This window comes from Vitis riparia, chromosome 14 (genome assembly GCF_004353265.1).
Source record: "Vitis riparia cultivar Riparia Gloire de Montpellier isolate 1030 chromosome 14, EGFV_Vit.rip_1.0, whole genome shotgun sequence".
NCBI classification, from domain to species: Eukaryota; Viridiplantae; Streptophyta; class Magnoliopsida; order Vitales; family Vitaceae; genus Vitis; species Vitis riparia.
This window is the reverse complement of record NC_048444.1, coordinates 7,533,100-7,550,545: the sequence shown is the minus strand read 5'-3', so window position 1 is coordinate 7,550,545 and position 17,446 is coordinate 7,533,100. Positions and strand designations below refer to the sequence as shown.

Here is a 17,446-nt window from a genome sequence, read left to right as displayed (position 1 = left end):
CCTCCTACTTAAGAAGCCCATTAAAAATTAACACAAGGGGAACTATTAATAAAAAAACCAATTAGATATTGATACCAATAAGAAGCCAATTAGGCATTGGTACAAGGGGCTCAGGAGGTCATGTAGTAGTACGAATGCAAAAGCTAATACAAGCACCATTAGACACTGCCCAACACTGCAATGCAATACAATGTATAGATAAGCTCTAATGATGGCTGCTTCTTGCGTCTTTCTTGTTAGTACAACTTGCAGGCCTGTTTCAAAATTGTTCTAGTCAATGGCTTTGGTTTGCGTCCTTCATATGTATCTACACAATAGCATTGCCGACAATAGCTTCGTCACTACTGCATGACTTCTTTGTTGACTATACAAGTGAGTCTGTGGCTCGGAATCAAAGAATCAACCAAGCAAACAGTGGTTGAACCACAGCAAGGGAGCTGCCCATTGGCGAAGCACATCTTCCAGGATATTTACAGGAGCAGTGCAGGAAGGCTCCACCGGGGATCTTTGGGATGCGCCTCATTAAACTTGCCATGCCCAGTAATGTAGTGGGCAAACCGGCAAAGATAGTGATACAACAGATGCGGAGGCATGGCATCACTAGAGCATAAGAGGAGAAGAAAACTCTTTCCTTGGATCAGTTGAAGAAATAGGGTGACTCCAGAACCTCTCTTAAATCAAAGTCTCCCCGTTCAGGTAAAGGGGGAAATTCTAGAGCAGGGAAAGATTGCTGAAAGCTCTCCAACAACTGCACCGAAAGGGGAGAAAAAATGGATGAGTTAAACAACAAAAATGCTTGCAGAATGACTTGGGGGTGGTGTTGCTCACAAGTTAGTTGCAGGCTGATAATAAATCAAGGTTTCAAGGTAGCAAAACCATTTCTCACTTTCAAATGAAATCATGTAAGAATAACTTATTCCCTATCAGTATGTTCAAGTTGGTGTTTCCATTAAAACTCAAACAAATGAAGAATACAGATGCACTTATGTTGCATTTTGATAGAAGGCAGACACAGTTAAAGGATATATTAACAATCTCTAAGCGAAAACATTTGAATCTGGTTTTGCTGACAAAATTGAAGAAAATCTGTCATTTCATTTTAAGCATGACCTTTAGAAATAGAGTGGGGTTCTCATATCTAAACTTATAAGGAGCATTTCAAAAAAGTGAAGATACCATACATTTTCCAATATTGGTGTTTCATAGAGTTGAACAAACTTTTCTCTAAGTATCCTGTTCATTTCATCCACATCACATGCATGTGTCCAATAAGAATCATGAACTCCTGCAATCATACATCAAAAATAGTAATTAAAATTCAAAATAAAGAATAAGGTAGTGAAAGAAAAGAAAACCCACTAGAAGCACCTGCAAAATTTAAGCCTGCCTTTTTGCAGGCGATTGCTGTCATCATCATATGTGAACCATCAAGTGAGTGGACAAAATTTGGGGGAAAAGCTGTCCTCTGCCGCTTGACCATGATCTGTAATAGACAAGAATCATCACGTTCAAGTTTTGGGAGACAGAGAGGTCAGTATTTTATAAAAGATGAAATATTTATCACATTGAAAAACTGAGAAACTGAAAGGGTCTGGTCAGTAGACATGAAATTAGTACGAAAGATCATTGCATTTGATTAGGATGTGAAAACCATCCCCTACCACATTTATGAGTCTAAAATTCAACCCAGTAAACAAAATAAGGAAAGAAAGAGCTCTCTGCCACCTTGGATTTCTCCACATTCAGTTTTGGAAGAACTAAACTAGCATGTCCTATTTTCATTCCTAAAATAGGTTTGTAACTGATAGCTAGGAAAGTTAAGCAGTAGCTAAAATTTGTGTGTCAATTCCAATATTTAAAAAGCTGTTTCAAAATGCATAAAAACGCATTATAGGAACTATTCACATGGATGAAGTAATATGTCTGCCTGGTAGGATAGGAAAACCCTTTTCATTATTATAGGCAGGTTATCTAAGAATTTCTTCATTGATGTGCAACCCTTAGGAGATATCAGAATAGAGGATGGGGAGTAACACTCAAGAGGCATTGAAGATAATGTAAATCGGAAACCAAATAAATAAGATATGTAGAAATCACCGTTTCAGTTTCCCGTTGCAGTGTTAAAACCTGAAGTGACGTCTTAATCTGCACCCAATTTAACAAAGAAGAAAGTAAAATGACATGCAATGGCCTGTTTGAGTTTATAAACATTAAAGGATATAATGGTATTTATTTTGTGTGTTTCTACAAATCACTACACTCACCAAATGCCTCCCTAATTTGCGGTAAGGTTGCACTACAGGAAGTCCAAGTGGTGTAGTCCATCTCACAGGCTGATTTTCCGATGCAATTATCTGTTCATGTTCAAACTCTACAGTCATTAGTCAACAACAATTATATACATAATTCACACACATGGAGAGAGAGAGAGAGAGAGGGATCCCCAATGATATAATGTTTTCCTCACAAACTTCGACTACCTTGCAATTTGTTACTCTAATGTATTTGCACTGGGCGTCTTTTAACTCTTTAAGTGCAATTTTGCATGAGTAATTAAAAACATTCATGCAGCATTTTCTTTACCTATCAATTGATGATTTCTCTGTAAAAGGTTCTAATGCATCTCATGAAAGTCTATAACATGTATATGCAAAATCAGGCAATTATCTGAGGAAATTCAAACAAAACATTTTCAGCTAAAAAACAGTCAAGAATATCAACTTTTGATTTCTAAAAGGCTTCAATACAGAAATAAAAAAATTTACAGCAAATTTTATATTTAGCATTGTATATTTTGTTCAGAAGAGTTTGATAAAATTACGATAACATGGTGCCATTGTTGAGACTTCAAAAGATGACAAAATAAAAGCAACATGTCCAACACATGACTTAAATTAGTAAAAACCATGCACAAATAGGTGGTGTAAGTATAAGCTGATGGTGTATACTCTGCCACCAAAAACTGTATCCTGACAATATTTTGTAACATCTAACAAACATGTAGAATGGTGAAGCAGAGTCAAATGATAAAATTATGGCTTTATAATAGACTTTCATTATTCTTTTATTTTAAATTACAAATATTTATAGGTGGTAACAAAGAAAAAATTAAGGAAAGAGGAAAACAAGACCATATTACAATGTATTTTTGCCCATCATAATAACTCACTGACAGTCTCTGTTCCAAAATTGTCAAGATGTCCCACTGTTTGAGCATCATTGAAAAAATTGTTAATTGAGACAATTCAGTTCTGGATTTTTAGTCAATTGGATCACTTAGGTAGTTTACATAATCCCATGATTCTGACAAGGAGTGCAAGAAACATAATTACCAGAGACCGTCAATTGTAACCTTAACAGCTTTCAATACCCTCCTAATGCATTCAAAACCAAGGGACATAGGAATAAGCTAGAGTCTACTCTCCACAGCAGATGTACCACACACATCAATACCCAAAACAGCCAATACTGAACACTCAATCCTAGAAGCAATACATCTCACCTTGAAGAACATAAAGGGGATAAGCACCAACTTTCCAATTTTTAGGATGCCATTATTTTTTTTGATAAGTAAAGGTGGAAAAATTTCCAATTTTTAGGATGCCATTATATACTTAAAATAGACAAAACCCAAAGGAGAGCTCAAGTACACAAATCCAAATGTTAGTGCAAAGAATCGAAGTTCTTTTCAGTAAATTGTCCTACTTTTTTGTCCTTGAAGATGGTTCAAGGGGACTTAAAAGGTCAAACTGGAGTGTTCATAGCAACCCACTTCAGAAATACCACTACTAAAATCTAAGCTAGTTCTATGTAGCTAGCAAATCCTTCCAGTACAAGTAGAAAAAATTGAGAATGGAAATTATTGGGGTTTTGCAGCAGCTGAGGTTTTGCTAATACACAAGTAAATAAGTTAAATTCAAGGTTCACCAATCCATGTACACACAATCCATTCAAGCAGTGCACCTGAAAACAAAAAGAAACCTCACCCAAACAAGCCAATCAGGACACTTTATTTTTTAGGTATTGATCCACATACTATCAATGAAGTCCAAAAAAATTTATTTATTTATTTTCAAAAAGAAAACCTGAACCACCATGGGACCACAAAAACAAAAGGCTTAAGAAGCATATACTTCGTCTCCAAGCTTGATCACGGCTCTCTTACAAAGGTTCTCCCATTCCTCTCTTTCTTAGTAGTTCAAAAAATACTTGGAGGAATCAGCCTCCATATTTGCTTGCGGCTCCCATAAAAGCAACATGTCAACTAAAGAAAATATCTTTAACTGAATGGGGAAGGACCCAGGAAAACCAGACCATAGTTTTAATAGGAGCAAGGCACACTTGAAGCACAATCATTCCCAAGCAAAGTGAAATGCAACTTAGTATGCATATCAATTTTATAAAATATTAACCAACTGTGAATCCAGGTAACAAAAAGTTTAAGATTCCAAACATTTTAAAGAAGCATTCAGCAACAAAGTAATGAAATTATATAAATTTTAATACATAGTAAAAAATTTGAAGAACAAAGTGTTAAAAAGGGAAACACAAAGTAGATGAGGTGTGCCTCTAATAAGGTGCACACCTTAAGCAAGCAAAGCATTATAATTAGGGAATGGTTGAGTCTTGGCTAACAATTATGAACCAGAAAAAGAGAAGACTTTTATTTGCAATGGATGAGGATCTGAACAGAGGAGTTACTTTTCTCATTGTAAAGGCAACACCTATTAACTAAACTTCATCTCTCCTCATAAGTTGCTCAATAGTCAGAATTTTCTCCCATTCTATTTCTCATGCCCAAAAAAAAAAAAAAACCGAAAAAAAAGAAGGGGAAACTCATTTTGCTGGACACACTTGCATTCCAAATCAGCTTGGAAAGGAAAATTTTGAGCTCACCAGGAACCATAGACAAGTAGTAGGATATGATGGAAAAGGAGTCCTTGGTAATTTTCTGAACCAATTTATCCTCAACACTAGAAGGAGGCCAAGGCTAGAACAAGGAGAATACTGCATTCATCTATTTATCCAAATCATTCCCCCTAAATCTATGGTTTTAACAATTCCCCTCTGCCACTCATCTCTCCCTATTGACCGCCAGAGTGAACAGACTCCGGAATCGATCATTTAAAGAACTGCCACCATGTCAAGAATCATGCCAAAATATGACCTGAAGGCTATTACCTGTGGCAAACCTTGTTCTTCATGAGAAACTAACCCTATCCTTATTGATGGCCATTCCATGAGCTTGACCCATATGTCTCTTTGCCCTCCATAGTCCACCAGCCCCATCTCAAATCCCTTACTTTCCTGCAATCACCTTTCTCCATAAACTTTTACTCTCAGTGGCAAATCTCAAGAAACATTTTCCCAGTAAAAAGCCTTGTCAAGAGGCCCTAGCCTCAAGATACCAAAACCCTTAAAATATTTGTCACCACATATAGACCACCAGAATGGACATTAGTATTAGTTGGAATTAAATTATGATTAGTATTTATTGGAGTAGCTAATTAGATTATAGGAGAATTAAAATTAGAGTCATAATAGGTTGTTAAAATCCTAGTAGAATTTGAATTTCACATAGAAGCCTATAATTAAGGCTAATTGATGTAAACCAAAGTATTGGTTGGTGATTAAATAATATTAGTTTTTTTTTGCAAGTGTTGCAGTTCTCAATGGTGTGATTCCATTAATTATTTTTAGGTGAGACTTCTAAAAGGCCTTAGCAAGACTCTAAGGTTTCTATCTCTTCTTCTTCCCATCTTCTTTCTCTATATTTGATTTTATTTTGCTACCATAAACTTTATCCCTTGTTCCTCTCCTTAAAACTTAAAAGATAAAAACCCTAGACCACCTATTTGATTGTAGGCAACCATCCTAGGGTTGTCCTAGATCACCACCTCGCTAAATGAATCTTCTTCTCTAGCAGCCCTCATACCCAAAAAAAAGGCCCTCTAAATCCTTTCCAGCCAACTCCTCACCTTTCTAGCAATTACAAGGGTTGACACACACACACCAAGGAAAACTAGAAAGTGTGCACTTAATGTATTCTGTCATAGAAAAACTGACATTTCCATGAAACTAATATTCTCTTGAATCTTTCCTCTACTGAGCCCCACATTGACGAGGATTCATGCTAATTACCCAAGGGCAAACCCAAAACCTTTTTGGAAAGATTGCCCACCCTGCAACCCAACTCAATGACCAACCCCTCAATACCATCCAAATTTCTGATCTAGATTAACTCACTTTTTCTCCAAGTTGATATTCAAACCAAAAACAACGTCAAAACATAAAAGAATCCACCTTAAAAAAAGCTACCTGCTCTTTTCTACATTGCAAAACAACAAAGTTTATTATATTTATTATTGTTTTATCTATAGATTTTTAATGATCCTCTCAAGTTATTTCGTGTTTTGAAAATAATAGTAATTTAGTACCAATTTGACCTGAAAGTTTAAGCTATATTAGGTAATGGCGGGCCAATGATGTATATCAAGCTACTATGAGCTACAACTCTAGCATTGCACCTTATAAGTAGCCCTTGTTGGGTGATTAAGGCAAAGAAAGAAACAGTGAGGTTTGAAATCATAACCTCCCATAAAACAAAACTTTGATTCCATGTTAATTTACAGATTTAACCTAAAAACTTAAACTATTAGGTAACAAGGAGCTGACAAAATATATCAAACTGGCATAGGCTATAACTCTAACAATTATACTATGATGATTTGTAGCTCAAAATCCATTTTGATTTTAGGGAAAAGGTAGATTATGGCGTTCCACAAATGGCAAGCATGGATTCAACCTTTAAGCCAAAATGGACAAGTTCTTTTGCTATTCAGCTTTAATTTACTTTTAAATCCTTTTTAATTGAAAATCCTTTTAGGTTTAAGATTGTACCTGTTTCATGTATTCCACAGAATTTAGATTTGGGTACCGATCTCTTAAGTAATTTATTCTACTTTGTTAAGCAATATCTGATTCATCCAATTTTTAGATATACTTACACATGCTATTTAACAAACAAGGGCAAAATGAACTCAATTGAGACAAATGAAGCTTGAACATAACCCTACTTAATAATGGATCATCATGTCTATGACTTCGTCACAATGTATAAAATAAATCCAAAACCTCATTTTGCATGAGCATTCTGATATTCCATGTATGGCAGTTTCTGTCTAAAATATTACAACAATAAAAACAGATATTTTATAAAGTGGCACATACCTTTGCACAGTCACCAAGCCAGCTCATGATACTGCGAGCAGCTTGAAACATTTCCCCCAGAGCAGTTAAAGTAATCTACTCAAACAATAGAACACAAACTTGTCACAAAAATGAAAGAAAAGATCTTCATGTGTCAGTGTAAGTTCTTCCACTGAGAGTTTCTTCCATGAGGAGTACCACATTTTAGCAAAATGAAATGAGGCTCCATTTCTAACATTCCTACTGCCATTACCTTTGCAGCATAACAAGCAGCACCAAAAAGCTCTACATCATCAGCGATGGCATTGCGTTCCTTCAATCTCCTCTTTATCTGATCCCGAGCACCAATATAGGTGACACCATACACTGATGTCATTACTGTCTGCTTCACCAATTTTCTATCCACCTAGAGTCGGTCAAAACTTTAGCAGGGAAACCATTTCTATAACCAGACAAAATGGTACATCTTGTAAATTATGTGCAACATACATATATTTTCTGACGCATGAAGAAAAATAATAGATTGTTCACGCCAATTTTAACTTATTTTATCTTATCTAATATACGCATTGCAGGATACTAAACAGATTACAAATCAAAGTTGGTAGATAACCTGATTGATTAGAATCCTTGCACGCAATGCATCTGGAAAAATTGCAGGATCTTTCTCTGCATCACTTTTCATGATATCAAGAACTCTGCATTGAAAATTTGATATTTTTTTTTTATCATGATCTTGTCACTTCTTCAGACAGATAATGAGGTTCCATCATAAGAAATACAGGGTGTAGAGAAATGAAATTTTCTTCAATCATTGGATGGAAACCACCTAAAACATACCTAAAACATACCTAAATCACTACATAAGTTTAACATAGAACTGCTGTATTTACACAGATCCTGATAAGCTTCTAGGCATCTTCACTAGTTTTTGGTTTTCAAGAACAGTATGAAATTCTCCAGTTCTCAAGCCTCAGTTTTAAGAGAATGGGACAAAGGCCCAATCACTTAAATATGAATAACTTTTGGTTATAGTTTCCAAGTCATTAACAAAAAATGATCAATACAGGAAATGATCCACACAAAAAATGACCGTAGTCAAGGAGCAAAGTGAAACAAGGGTGACAGCTCTTGGTGATTCATACTTTGAGATGCAGTTGTCCTGGTCCATGACTCATATATGAATATAAAAATAAGGTTAAAGAAGGGTCACATCACACTGGCTGAAATATAAAAACGCACAAGAAACTTTTCTATGCTCATAGATCACATGCTTTGTTTTAAAACATCAGGATTCACTATAACCACATTACTCTGAGGTGAGCACAAAGGTTGCCTCAAAGATGGCTTTGTAATCTTCAAGGTGCTAGCAGGAGCAGAATGGTTAGGCTTCATGTAAAACCTCAGTAGTTGGGATAAAGTTATGTTCATTTAAGTTGATTTCCAGGTGTCTTAACATGTCTCCTGAAATGTTTAATGGTCAAAATGCACCTTCAATTGAACATTCTATACAATTTTTTTTTATTAAATAACGTTTGGTGCTAGCTCTGCATCAGAAACATGTATATGCACCCCCTCCTTGTTAGAGGATATGTCATTTGCTAGAAAACCCAGCCTTTCTGTTACTTTTGTTCATCATATTTCCACTTCAATAGAAGTAGAATGAAAAACATTTTCCTTCAATTTCCTAATGTTAGATCCTCTTTCCTTTTTCATTTTCTTTATCTTCCCTAGCAAAAGCTTCTTCAGACATGGACAAAGGGTAAATTACAAAAGAAAAAAAAATGAAAAAAAAAAATAGCATGCTCCCACACAGAAAGCATACTACTTTAAAGAAGAAGGCTTTACCTAGCAGCTATTCCTGAGTAAACATCTGCAGGCTTCTCTCCGGCAACTAGATTTACAGCTGTTGCTCCCAACTGAATGGAAATTTTTCAATGAAATAAGAAGTAAGAGAAAGGCATGGAGTAAATGTAATGATCAATAATGGTAAAAAGTAATGTACCATTTTAAAGTTTATCCATAACACACTGTCTTGGATGCAAGACAATCCACACAACCAAAACATCTAGAAAAAGTTATCTGCCCTTTGACAAGAAAATTTTTATATTTCTAGTTTTCTACACGAAGCCCCAATTGGGTTGAGGATGGAGAGGTTCCATGTAAAAAAATTGCCTCTAAAAGAAGCACCAATGACCAATTGCCAATTAATTTGCAAAGAGAGTAGGGGACTTGCAAAAAAAGCCTTCCCTATGACTGTCACAGAATGCTGCCACCATCCAGGCAATGATATCGTAGCCAAAAAGAGAATATGCAAAATGAAGATCTTTTGAAAGATCCAACAGTTTCTCTAAGTATTATAAGCAGAAGCTAAAATCAAAGTATCAACTCAGAACAAAAGTAAAAGGTCATTACCTGGTCTCTTCCAAGGGCAGCATAGTGCTGCAAGCCATTGCAGGAACCATCCTAGAGAAACACAAACCCCAAGAATTAATTATGAAGAAATCAAAGGAATCCCAGAATTATTTCGACACAAGTAGAAGATGAACTGTGTTAAATTGAAGTCCCTAACTTCAGGGCAACACAGAAATCTTAAAATAATGGGGCAGGATGATAAAAGATAGTTGCATCTTCCACATTACCTATTAATATAGGCAAGCAACCCAAGGTTAAGTATTTGATACATAAAAGTTGTTGCTAGAGCTCTACATGGCTCCCCTGAACAAGTCCTGGAACCTCTTTTCTAGATCTTCAACATAAGAGTAAAACCTATTCTCCAAACAATATGACACTTCTTATTTTTATTTCTGTCTATATATGTCTATTCCTATCAGAATTGATATGCATGAATAATTGTTTTTTTGTTTTTTGTTTTTCAGGAGAGATATGCATAAATTTAATATTGATAAGTTCTAATATATCGCCCTTGTTTAAATAGGGCCCATAATGTGTATAATGGTCCAACCAACAACCATAACTGTGCAAGAGGACAAATCACAGTGGCAGCTGACAAATCACAAATTTGTGGTCACAAATAATTAGAAAGATAAAAAATGGTAGAAGGAGGACTTGAACCTGAAACCTTGGGTTAACTAGAGTTCCTATACTATTTTAAGTAATTGACTTTCCTAAAAGCTTAAAATATTTGGATTTTTGTAATCACAATGTATATCATGCTCCAACAACATTATTTCCACTCCATCAGAGGTAGGTAAAAATTAATCAGACAGAAGGCCAAATAGACAAAGAAAGGTTCATCAAAGCAAGTTTTGGCGGCATGCTATGACAATATACCTGGTGTACAGGAATGTGTGAAATGGTCGTCTCTGGAGAGGAGCTTCTTAAAGCTTCAGACAAATTAATGCATGCAGCCAAGAACTGAAATGGATCTTCTGCATTTAACCACCAACGCTTTCCCTCAAGTGGTCTGTCTGCTGAGTCAAATATATCATCCAAGTGATTCTCGGTAAATGTTATTCGCCCCTCGTGCGACAATTTGTCCACACCACCAGCAAATAGATTTGCTAAGTGTATTTTAAGCCAGTGTAAGCCTGAACTTCCAAGAGGGCGTCCCTCTGCAAACTCCAAAATACCCCGACACAGATCTGAACCAAGATGATTTAAGTAAGGGTGCATAGGATATGCACGGCCTCGAAAGTCAAGGTTGTGTGGGTAGAAGAAACCATCTTCATCCTTCATTTTTCTTGCTACCTGCTCCCAAAATTTAGAAGAGTTGGTATATATTGGGAATATTGATATATGATCACAGCCTTAGGAAGTAAAACGCATCTAACCGCAAGTTTAAGTTCAATATCGCATCGCTGTGAATGTCTCTCACTGTTTGCCTTTTTCACTGATTTTACTTTCCACTTCCATTTCCTAAGTTGAGCTTCATCTTCAGTACCTGGTTTCTCAGGTAAAGGAACCTGTAGATCAACAAGATGAACTCAACAGTCACTAATCTTTGTCAATGAATCAAACATCTCTCATGGAAGAAGGCTATTGAACAGCTTCTCAAGTAATATTGATTTCCCAGACTAGCACATTATTTTGGAAAAAAATATAAAAGAGAATGATATAAAGTAACTCACATCATTGCGGTCAACCAAATCAGCAAGACAGCCTCCACCAGCCCATATTCTATCTACAACGTCAAACAACCTCTTATTTATCCTCCATTTGGTATTTCCAAGAGTATTCAGAGCCTGAACAGTTTATTTAACAATTATATAAGTTTCCTCAGAGAGCCCCAAAAAAATAAAACAGAATATAAATAGATGAATTCTATGTAGTGTCATAAACTAAGGCAATCAATCATAGCTAAGTAAGAAAAAGGATAAGCAGGGAATCATAAAGAATATATAAAACAGAAGTAAAGCCAACTAAAATCAACAGAAAAATTCAAACCTCAAAAACTGGTTCTAGTTGATTCCTAGGGGCCCTCTTAACTGCTTCACGTTGTTGTCTTGCTCCATGTGTGCGCATGACATAAGATGGTAAGAACAAGTGAGCCCCTTTGTCATAACTGCAATGGGAGAAAAATAAACAACGGTTTAGTGAAAAAGGAAGTACCCACACAAAAAGAAGGGAAAACCTGGTTAGATGTTCCCATAAATATCCAAGAAGCATAGTGAACCCTTGAATAGAGTTACGTAGGGCTATATTCTGGTTCCAACTTAATGCTATTCAATTCTAATTTTACAATGGATCAGCAACAGTGAGAGGAACTAACAAATATAGAGTTTAGAATTATGAAGAAGGAACAGAAACTCATTAAATTGACTATGAAAACTTCTTTTGTAAGTCTGTTAAGTTGTTGGAATAAAAAGATCAACATACGCTCAAAGATAATTAGAAACTTAGAATAACCACAAGTACTTCCCCCAAACCCTCAATTTATGCTTACTCCAAAATATCTTCATCACCATTAAAAAAAGAGTAACAATACCAAAATATAATAAGACTAGAAAATAAGAAATTGATTTTGATGATACTCCATTTTGCACATCATGTTGTGTGATCAGGCTAACCTTGCATGTAGATCCTCCCACTCCCCCAGTAAATAAGAATAATAATAACAGCAATGATAACTTGATGATGACAACAACGACGATACTAACGATGATGATGAATGTTAAATAAAAACTCTACAGTGCATCTCTTCCTCCTTTTATAGACACTAAGTGAATGAAGAAAATAAGTTTTTTTTTTTTAAATTTATAAAAAAGTCCATTTTGCATCTTTTTCTCCCTATTAAAGGCACTAAGTGAAATCCCTCATTTTAAAGCATGTGTTGGTTATTGGGAATTTGTATGATATTGCAAATTCTATATAGCAACCTCTCCAGCCTTCTATTTTCTCCAAATGAATATCTCCCATCCAGGATTTCATACCTTGATGACAATTAAAGGCCACGATAAAAATCTCCGATTAGCATGTTGCAAATATTATCTAAATTTCAAGCATCCAAAAATAGTAGCAATAATAACCAATGTTTTCAATACCGGACCAATCATTGATGGTTTAAATTACCGATTCATGATTCAATGGTAGGACCGATGGTCGAACTAAGGTCGAATTGTGACTCATAAATATATAATTTATACATTATTAAAATTAAAAATAAATATAAAAATATATTTATATATAAATTAAAAACCTTAATAATAGTTTTTTATCCGTGACATTATCAAATTATTATCAAATTAAATCATGAAAAGGCTAAATATAAATAAATTAATAATTTAAATTTTATTAAGTAAAATAGGTATAATATTTCAATGTGAAGATATATTTAAAATGGAAGAGAAAGTCTATTATTTAATTATATCTGAGTGTCAAAAGTTATATATCTTATTATTTTTTAATTAAAAAATTATTACATTATTTTCATATTTGTTACAATGAAAATATTTTAAGAACCACATTACTATATAAACTATTTTGTAGCACTTTATAACAAAACTATGAGTCGCCTGATGGTCAGGCATCCAATCCTTGACCTTGGGAACCACCGTTCAATCACTGCTGGTGCCAAATAGTTTTTGAAGTTTTGGAAGCCAATGCATCCCACATTGGATGCTCTGTAGGATGAAGATAGTATCAAAGCAGCTCAATCTAGGCCAATATGTGGTCCAATGTCATGGGCCCAATCTTTTGGGCAAAGAGAAAAGAAAAGGGGCAGAACCAGGCTGGACCGGTTCACTGATTTCATGGTCTAACCTCCGGCCAGCCTGATTCAGACCTCATCCCACTCAAAAACCAACCAGACCATGGTCCAGTTGACAGTTTGACTGGTCAAACCGGCATGTTTTTGAATCATTGATAATAACAACACAACTAAATAAGCCACAAAGTTTATTCTGCCCAATTGGGCTTGTAAAATCAGAATTGCATTATTGATTCCAGTTCCAATTCCAGTATGAATTAGACCTTTTTTTTTACACATTTAACTCGTACATACTGAAAATAAAGAGATCAACTTCGTTGTGTCATACAAGCCAATCAGTCAGAAAACCAAACCCAATTTCTTTGAAACTTGGAGCCAAGGGCCTAAGTAAAATGAATATCCATACAACTAAAGAAAATGTAGCAACATTAGAAAGAAGAGTTCAAGCAGCATACCCAGTCCATTTAAGTGGAGGCACCAACATTGGAACATAAGGAATCACCATGTGCCTTGCCTGTTTGAACACAAAATAGTTTATATAATTAGAAAGGAAACAAAAGCTTTTGTCTATTCAAAAGTAACCCAAGAACATCATTCATGTATGTTGACTTGGTAAATTCTGATTGTGGACCATCAAATAACTGGTTCAATTCAACTGACAACAAGGCATGGAAAACTTGTTTATATATGGTTGATTCCTATGGACTATGAAAATCTAGACACTGCCACTCTAGCAATTAATCCACTAATTGCCAATATCCAATTTCAATTTCTTGAGATAATGGAATGCAGCAGTAAACTTATGAAAAAAGAAAAAGAAAAAATTTGTGGTATTTGCTTACAGTTCTCTCTAGACCTTTTTTAACTAATGGGTCACATTCAATAACTCCAAATCTTCTTCCGATTTTCCTGTTGAAAGATGATCATAAGAATAACATTCCAAGTGATGCAAAAAAAAGAACTGAGAGCTATTCCATTCATAAAAAGAGAGGAATGGATCCACACTTTGCTTCTCTCATGACAGTTTTGAAAGTGTGTACAAATGCAGGTCGAATATCAGGTGGAGTATCTGCTAACTGATTATCAACTGGAGGTTGTATATAAGCAGTTTGCATCAATAATTCAATCAGACGGCTTCCAACCTGAAAAGTATAATGTGGATATCACCTTAACAGAAGTCAAAATTAAGTAGAAACAAATAATAATTTACCAGTGATTATGGGAGAGAAAACAAACCTTAGCCTTAGCCTCTGGGCCCCAGGGTTTTGAATTATCATGTCCCTTCACTATCTGCCTTGCAGCATGCAGCTTTTGTTTTTTCATCAAATTAGTAACTTTTTTTCTTAATTTCTCTTGTTCATGGATTACAGGATCAAATCCACCTCCTTCAACATTCTTATCTTTACCAACCTTTTTCCTTTTTGTTTTCTCCAAAAAATTGTGTATTCTAACCTGATCCATTAGATAAACATGAATTAATCAGTACTAATCCAAAGAGAGAGAGTGTGAGAGATTCCTAGCTTTGTTTAGTTGCTTGGAAAGATTGTGAAACAGTGGGAGGCACCACATAAAGCTAGGGAAAGGCACAGATAAAAAGTGTTCCTGATGGGGATGAGTCCTTCAATGTGTATTAAAAAAGAAGGGAAGTTATATAATTTTTGAATAAGTTATAAGTTTTCTATCGTCTAAAATAATATTTTTATTTAAGTCCTTAGAATCTAGAAGTTTTCTTTATTAGAAACTTTATTACAAGATCTATAAAGTAAGTTTCTAATTCTAATAAAAACAGGTTTCTAATTTCTGTCAACCGTTTTTAGAAGATTTATTAGTTTTAGAAAAAAGAACAAGGTTTACTTTTCTATAGTTTAATTCAAATTATAATGTATGACGAAAAATGCATAGTCTCTGTCTGGCTTAGACATGTAATAAGAAATTCAACAAAGCCTCATCTGAACTACTTGGCAGTTACAAGAATCATAATCTTCAATTATACTCCTGCAGATGGAAAATAATCATATATTCCAACTATCTCAATTTCTGTCATTTCCACTGTTACTTCTTTTGCACACTTCGGCTTAAAATCATTCCATGAGAACATGCACATCAGCTACTCTCTTTAGGTAGACCAATTGGTTCCTACCTCAGCTTGTCCATGAATACAGTCATTATTCATCCTATTCTTATTTTCTAGCCATCTATCTCAATTTTCTGTTTTCATTTATTTATTTGTTAACTTTTGATAAGAACATCAAGATGTCATTTCTACTAATTTGATAACTCTGTTGTTTCTTGACTGTCCACTCTTATAAAGAATAGCATGTCTTATAACTAGTACTGCTATTGAACTTTAGAGAATGCTGAATCCAAGGGCCAGAAAGATAAGGAAGAAATTAAAGATCACCAACCTCCTGCTCAATGGCATCACCTATAACGCAAGCAGCTTGCACCACTCTGGTGCTTCCATGTTCGCCACCAGTCATCAACAATCCCACCAACTTATGCATTGTAATAACCGACATCATATCAGCTGGCAACTGATCGAAATAAGGTGCATAGGCTGCTTTGTTCTTCCCTAATCGGCACAATTCCTGTTCCTTTACAATGGCATCCCGCAAAGGCTCAAACCAACCGAGGAACAAAGACTTCATGTATGGCAAATTAGGTGCCAGTTTCTGCTCACACATGTCCAGCAGAAGTTCCTTATACTCCTTCGCAGCCAGTTCCCATGCCTCTGTCTCGATTTTCACCTGCCTCCTCCTTAGCCGAAGGTACCTGCCTTGCTCCATTCCCCTCTCCATTTTAAGCTTCTCTCGCCGTTTAAAATTGACCTGCCTCTTCTCTTCTTTTTTCATCTCTCCCAACAACTCTTGAATTTCATCGCTAGCAGACACGTCCTCCTCAACATCGGTGGAAGACACAGCCTCGGCGACACTGGCATAACTTTTCGGGCAAAAACCGGAAAACCCCATCTGATTTCTCAAACAACCAAAACTGGGCCTGCCCACAGCGTCTTCCCTCGACGATATTTCACCAATTCGACGAAACCCCATTTCCGAAAACCCAGAACTGGAACAAGAACTGGGCTCGAACGTCCCGAATTTCATTATCTCGGGGAAAATCAAGTCCTGCGAAAACCCCAGAAAACTGTAACGGCGTGATAAAGGTTGGGAATCGAGGTGAACACATTTTCTTGGGGCTCTTGGAATGGCCCGTTTGGCGATGTTTCTCCACATAACTGTGGGTTTCTTCAATGGGTTTGGACGGAAATTGGTCGGTTTCTCAAATGAAACAAAAAGGTCCAAATCTCTGCCAAGATTTGCTGACAATATCGGGGTTTTGCCACTGGACATCAAAAAATCTCGAATTTCTCTGGAAAATTAAACCACAGGTTCACCTGGAATTGGAAAAACAGCGAGTTCATAGGAAGTTGGTTGTTCAAGGAAACTACAAGAGAAATATGATTCATAGAGAGACGAACAATCCAGCAGGAAGAGAATGTGCAGTCGCCGCCTTAAACCCTCCCAAAACCTCACTCTGCTGTTGGATTTTGGTTTGGTTGTCTAGCCCTGTAACACTACTTTCAAACGAAAACGAAAATATAACTAAAAATGTTTATAAAGGATAAATAGGATTTTAGAATAATGATTAATGAATACAAAATTTAATTTTGACAATATTCTTAATTTGTAAAATCTCTAGGGTTAGAAATATTATTTGAAGTAAAGATTATAAAAATGTTATAATTAACAATAAGTTTGTCTCTTTTCTTCAAAATTTTCAGAATCAATATTTGATAAAATATAATTATAATATGTTTTAATTTTGATTTTTAAAATTTGGGATAAAGAAAAAATACTTGCCATAATTTTATTTTTTTTATTTCCATACTTAAGCAATTTTTTTTTATAGAAAATTAGCATCTATTATATATGCTATTTAAAAAAACATTTGTAAGATTTTTGAAGATATTTAGGCCCTAGTTAGGAACAGTTTTTAGAATTCTCTAGAATAAAAAATAAATAAAATATATTTACAATCAAAAACCGTTATTTGTTTTTTGTTCTTAAA

General features: G+C 35.2%; 1 protein-coding gene across 2 annotated transcripts; it reads right to left on the bottom strand.

Annotated features, from left to right (window-relative positions):
• Positions 1-45: 45 nt before the first annotated feature.
• Positions 46-16,935, bottom strand: LOC117930770 (DNA-directed RNA polymerase 2B, chloroplastic/mitochondrial-like). Of its 2 annotated transcripts, XM_034851479.1 has the most exons (19): positions 15,784-16,935; positions 14,615-14,830; positions 14,384-14,520; positions 14,221-14,287; positions 13,834-13,892; positions 11,617-11,734; positions 11,301-11,414; positions 11,004-11,135; positions 10,504-10,920; positions 9,625-9,675; positions 9,058-9,128; positions 7,823-7,907; positions 7,463-7,615; positions 7,231-7,305; positions 2,265-2,354; positions 2,098-2,145; positions 1,369-1,483; positions 1,182-1,285; positions 46-748 (listed from the first exon to the last, which is right to left on the bottom strand). In XM_034851479.1, the coding sequence occupies exons 1-19, from the start codon at positions 16,726-16,728 to the stop codon at positions 638-640; spliced, it is 3,108 nt and encodes a 1,035-aa protein (XP_034707370.1). In that variant the 5' UTR covers positions 16,729-16,935; the 3' UTR covers positions 46-637. The 2 variants fall into 2 exon arrangements, with proteins under 2 accessions (XP_034707370.1, XP_034707371.1); XM_034851480.1 differs by lacking the exons at positions 14,221-14,287; positions 14,384-14,520; positions 14,615-14,830.
• Positions 16,936-17,446: the final 511 nt, after the last annotated feature.

Bases quoted from the DNA above. Each gene is read 5' to 3' on its own strand.
- LOC117930770 (XM_034851479.1), bottom strand. From the start codon at position 16,728: ATGTCCAGTGGCAAAACCCCGATATTGTCAGCAAATCTTGGCAGAGAT. The intron at 9,129-9,624 runs GTAATGACCTTT...ATTTCCATTCAG, and splicing joins CTGCCCTTGGAAGAGACCAG to TTGGGAGCAACAGCTGTAAA. The intron at 2,355-7,230 runs GTATGTGCCACT...GAACATGAACAG, and splicing joins GGCTTGGTGACTGTGCAAAG to ATAATTGCATCGGAAAATCA.